This window comes from Apaloderma vittatum, unplaced genomic scaffold (assembly GCF_000703405.1).
Source record: "Apaloderma vittatum isolate BGI_N311 unplaced genomic scaffold, ASM70340v1 scaffold2341, whole genome shotgun sequence".
NCBI lineage: Eukaryota > Metazoa > Chordata > Aves > Trogoniformes > Trogonidae > Apaloderma > Apaloderma vittatum.
The window spans coordinates 17,614-23,394 of NW_009699385.1; the positions used below are offsets into that span (position 1 = coordinate 17,614).

The 5,781-nt window shown below is 38.8% G+C and overlaps 1 protein-coding gene across 1 annotated transcript; it reads right to left on the reverse strand.

Moving 5' to 3' along the window:
• Positions 1-452: 452 nt before the first annotated feature.
• Positions 453-5,397, reverse strand: COMMD8 (COMM domain containing 8). Its single transcript, XM_009878324.1, has 5 exons — positions 5,341-5,397; positions 4,575-4,766; positions 3,417-3,569; positions 2,086-2,241; positions 453-473 (listed from the first exon to the last, which is right to left on the reverse strand). Exons 1-5 carry the CDS (start codon positions 5,395-5,397, stop codon positions 453-455), a joined length of 579 nt encoding a protein of 192 aa, XP_009876626.1.
• Between the last annotated feature and the right edge of the window lie 384 nt (positions 5,398-5,781).

Here is a 5,781-nt window from a genome sequence, read left to right on the forward strand (position 1 = left end):
CAAGTGTTTATTTACTATTTACAAGTATAAATACAGTAGTGCTACGAGTACTCTGCTTCGTTCTTCATTATCATGGCACCTTAGATAAGGATAAAATATTACACAAGCAAGACACCTTAGTTTTACTAGGCAGCTGAGCAGTCACTGCTTAAGTTTAACCAAAACAAATATGGCACATGTCATAAGTGATATTCTTCTATAGTTCTATAAATCTTTAGTACTAAAAGCAACTGTACATTGGATTTTTATATTTTTTATCAAAGAAATAGAACATTTTATTATTTTCATCAAAGGATTAATAGTTTATTTGGTCACAAGTCATAACGGCCTTCTAACTTCAGTATCTTACAGCATCAACAACTCACAGCTTTAGAGAGAACATTTCTTCTTTTTTTTGTTTTAGTCCATTGGGGAGCCACTGCCAGCAGATGCTGTTGATGATGCAAATTCCATCATTTCAGCTGCATGACAACCTTCAGAAAGGAGAAAAGGAATGAGGTTAAAGTTGGATGAAACCAAAACTTAAGTGGTCTAGGAAATGTGGCTTTCTGCTTTCTGTTACAGTTACATACACAGCTATATAAACATGTCTTTGCTCTGGAAAATACACTGTCCCTATGTCAGTTCTCACAGAATTATCACTTCTGATAACTTTCCTTAGCATTTACTGCTCACAAACTATTCTTGAGCTCCCTGTACCCAAAAAGTACACTGGTAATTTGCAGGTCCAGTGAGATTCCTTCCGCACAAAGCAGGACCAAGGGACCATTCCTCGACTGAATTCCTCCTTGTGCGTACACAGAACTAAGTCAGGAGATGACAACATTCCACAGCTTCCATGCAGACCTTCAAGTAGAACAAAAGGAATGTGGAGACTGCTGGAGCCTGTCCCAGAAGAATCCTTGTTTGCGTAGTGTAGAGTTAATGACAAGCTACTATTTTTATTTAGTTTTGGAGGGAAAAATCCAGGGGAAAGCAAGCTGTTAAGGGCACTGATTTCATGAGACCACCATCTGTACCTAGACTAATAAATACATTTCTTTCACCGAGAACTGTGTAGCTATTCAGAGGTCTCATATCAGCTTCATTAAAGCAATGGATAGGCATAATCTTACTGTCTTTTTCAATCTAAAATATTAACAGCACTATTGTAACTTAGTATTTAACTGTTCTACGAGCTAGAGATTATTTTCAGTTGTTACACACTGATGAAGATTTTTTCTAGATACTGGTCTACAGATTCCAGCTAGAGTACCATGGTGTTACATAAAACATCTAAAGAAACCCCTTAATTGCTAAACGTTATGAAATAACTAGAAGCTGCTAACTTCTAAAACATCTTGATGCAACACTTTCACAACCATCCTGTAAGACGTCAAAGAAGTCTCCCAGATACCAGAGTTAATAAATACTTGAAGACATTTTCAGATTTAAAAAAAAACCCCAACAAATGCTTTCCTTTATAACAGAAGACAGAATTAATCCTGAGAGGAACAAGGACAGACTCCAGGCCTTACAGTTATTACCAGGGTGCAAGTCAGATGACACTTCTTCCTCCAACAATTTTTCTTTAAATCCTTACTTCCCTTAATCTTCTTCTATTAAAAAATCTGAGACACTCCAAGTTTGCCTTGAAATTTTCTTCTCAGGTTATTTCATTGGAACCTTTGTAACTTATTATGCCACAGAAATTAAAGTACTCAATTTGAACTAAACAGTTCTTGCACATGCATTCCCAGCCACCCATGTTTTGTGAGGCTGGGGTACCTTTCAGCCTTTCAAAATCAACTCTCATCTGACCCTTGGTCATTTCACTTGCTTCTCCTATTCTCACAAGACTTTTTTCTGGTGGTCTGAACAGACTATTATGCTTACCAGGATTCTAATGACATTTAAAAAAAAAAAAAATCAAGACTAAACTGTGCTGAAAAAGCCCTTAAGTTTTATCTAGGCTTTCTATAGTCATTTTGCCAATGAATGATTTACTTTGGGTTTTCAGCATGATGCCCATAACAAAGAATTTCAGTTTAAACAAACTCAGCACATGAAAAGTCTGGACCAAAGGACAGTATCAGTAAAAGCTACCTTATTAGCGGCTTCCAGGGCATTTAATAGGTTCTGCAACTCTTCTTTATTCATCTCTATAGAAATTGGTTTAATTTCACCATTTTCTCTCACGTCCAAATCCAGATTGAGAAGTGGCATTTGCAGCATGGAGATCTTATCACTGGAGAGAGCAAGCTAGGCAGATTGATGAAACAACAACACAGTGTAAGGTGAAGCCATTAAGTTTTTAGACTTTCATAATATCAGATTTGCGCTTTATATTCATCATGTACTACCACATCAACATGAGCAAATTAACTTCTAACAAGTCACCTCCGTGGTTTTCATTTTGCCTTTTTTTTTTTCCCCCCTCTTTTTTTCCCCTTTGGGATTTTTGGTTTGTTTGTCTATACCAACAATATACTGAAACACTTAAATGCCTCTTCATAGTAATACATTTGTCAAAATATTTTGTTAAAATTACTGAGTTGCTACATGTTTGTATTCTAGGTGAAAAAAAAGGATGCATTTGATCATGGTTCTTTAAAAGTAAAGGCTATTAATTCTGAAGTCACTGTATTCAAATAGTTCTGGTAACCAACAGCAAGAATATCCTGTCTGACAAGCACTAATTAAGACAATTACACATTGATTGTGCTTTCTTTTTCCTTTACTATTATATACTATAGTGTAAATATGGCTTTTAAAGTAAAGTAAAATGAAAGATCAGCTGATAATACTGAAGGTCAGTACTGTACACATCTATCTTATTTAGAGGGCAGAATGTGGTATAGCAGAGGAGAGACAATGTCCTTAGTAAGATTCCACTATGGTAAGTAAAAAAAAACCCAAACTCACCATTAGCTCAAGGAAAAAAAATGAAAAACAAAAAAATCCAAAAGAATCAAAATGAATACAATAGTTCAGTCATGTATCACATATTTGTATCACAAAATACTCCCAAATAAAGTTAGAAGAAACCACAGAAAAAAAACCCCAAGAGTTGCCCCAAGTCTAGTTTATATTTTTGTCAGCAGTAAATGCAGTTAGCAAGAGATCAATTCCCAGTAACAGTTCCTCTGAAGCACATTATGACAGCATAATGGCTCTTGCAAAATCTTGTCTACTGTGGGCATTGCTCTTTGATTTCCAAAGCCATTTGCTGCACAAACTCTCATTGAAGTTATATACAAATTTCAGTTTATACAAACTTCTGGCAAGTCTTTGATATGTTATCATGACTGTGCTTTTCTGATACCTATAAAAATTGAACCATACTCCAGAATGAGCAGGCCTAAGGAGACTATATCAATAGCTACTTCAGTGTTGGGCAATGCCTCTTTCAAACAAAATTAAGACAACACTCTCACCTTTAACTGCCAGTCAAAATCCTGCAGCTGGGCGGAAGAGATCGCATTTACTCTTTCCACTAGCGCATTCCTGATTTCTTCCTTTCTGCCTTTTAGACATTTTGTGATTGCTTCCTGATAGTCTGAATTTAACTCATTTATCTGCTGAACAGCCTACCAAAATAAAAATTAAAACTGTGTGATTGATTAAACTATGAACCACAGAAATAACATGCACCACCTGTAATAGCTGTGCTCTGTAGATATCCCAGCTTCCACCTAGGTAGCTGTTGTATTGGACTCCACCGTCTTATCTTTCTTACACTGTCCTCAGTGGCTGCTCTTTGTGTTTGATAGTTAAAGGCAGTATTTATCACAGCAACATATAAAGAAAAAAATAGTTTTCTTGTAATTTAAATGAAAAGAGGCCAAAGAACAGAGGCATTATTGGCCTTCTTAGATGCCATCCTAAAATCAAAAGAAAAACACACACACAAACAACTCAGGTTTAGCTCTGAAGTTTCTGAACATTGGAGTGGATGCAAAACGCCTTAGCTCAGCTGAAACAGACTGATGTAGGAACTGTCCTACGGCTACACAAGTATCTTTCCTCAATCTAGCTACTAGCAAATAGTCAAAACATGAACAAAGGGCAAAAGAGAAGAATTAAGATTTTTGATAACGGAACAAGTTTTTACAAAGTGTCGACATATTGGAATGCCCTAAATTACAGGCCCTGTCCCACATGGTCCTCCATTCACACTCCAGGTTGTTTTCTGTTGATTTACATAGAGTCAATATTTTAGAACACTTCAGCAGTAATGAAAACAGAAAGCCAAACAAGACTGTGAATTGGTTTTATTGCTAATCAACAATAACCATTTGTTATGCATTTTAAGCAAAACAGATTTAATTTGGTGGTACATCAGAAATCAATTTAAAAGACTAAACCAGTATTTTAACCAGGGTTATCCAGCCCTACAAGAAAAATAAACCAGTGTCAATTCCACTTTTTATTTTAAAGTCTCTGCCGTGTATCTCTAAATGCTGCTTACCTTCTACCTATATAGGCTTAGTCTACTGCTATTCAAATGCTACGCTATAAAAATACTTTAGAACTAAATAAAATACAAGACTATCCACTCTAATATGATCTCTCAATCACTGATGAGCCCTTACCTCTTCATCAGATATGTTTTTGCCAACTGCAGTTTTGAAATAGGTCGTTGTTTCTTCTAAAACTTCCATCCACTCTGACAAACTCCAAATGCTACCGTAATCCTGGTATCGAGGATATGCACGGCCGCATATGCCATCAACTATTTTGTGAAGGAACTGAAACAATGCGATACATAGATTAAGAGCATAATTCTTTCACAGTTAACCTGCACCAGGTATGAGACTGATAAAGCAATTCAGCTAGCACCTAGCTAAGGAAGGCATGATGTCACAATGCTTCCTCTGAGATGCACCCCACACACCATTCTAAAAAGTCAGGAAGAGGCAGTCCCTGAATATGAACTGTCCTCCTCTCTAAGTCAATTCACAAGGTTTGGCCACAGGAATCACAATGTGATTCAGAGTTACCTAAGATATATATTTGGACTTAACAGTTTTGTACACGACTACGGAGCTACCACACCACACACAGAATCATAGAACAGTTTTAGCTGGAGGAGACTTTGAAGATTATTGAGTACAACGTTTGTCCCAGCCCTATCAATCCACTAAACTATGTCCCCCAATGCGACCTTTCAGGGAGTTGTAGAGAGCGATGAGGTCTCCCCTCAGTCTCCTCTAGGAGAGGAGGCCTTTCCTCATACAACGTGTGTTCTAAGCCCCTTACCACCTTTGCAGCCCACCTCTGTGCCCTTTCCAGCACTTCGATGTCCCTCTTGCAGTGAGGGGCCCAAAACTGGACACAGTACTGGAGGTGAGGCCTCACCAAAGCTGAGTAGAGGGGCCCGATCATCTCCTTGCTCTTGCTGACAACACACGGCATCTCGGTCATCTCTGCACTGGGACTGCCAGGATACAACGCACAACTGATCCCCAAACCTGCTCCTGTGGATCTTTCCGGTCTCCCAAAACACTGAGGCTGTTGTATGTGCCTGCCTCCTTGGTCTGCTGCGGTAATTTTTCTCTGAGCACCCTAGTAAGGCAAATCCAGCCGGCCTGTTACTTCACCCACTGGAAATCTGCTGGAGCCAAAAAAAGCCGAGAGCTGCCGCACGCAGGCCGGCCCTGCTCAGCACCAGCTCGCAGGGCCCGGCCCTCAGATGGCGCAAGATTTGCGCCAGGAAGGGTATTTCCAATCTTTCAAGCGCAAAGGGAGCGCAGGGACACCCGCAGGGCGCGTCCATGGCCTATTTTGAGCCGGTGCTTT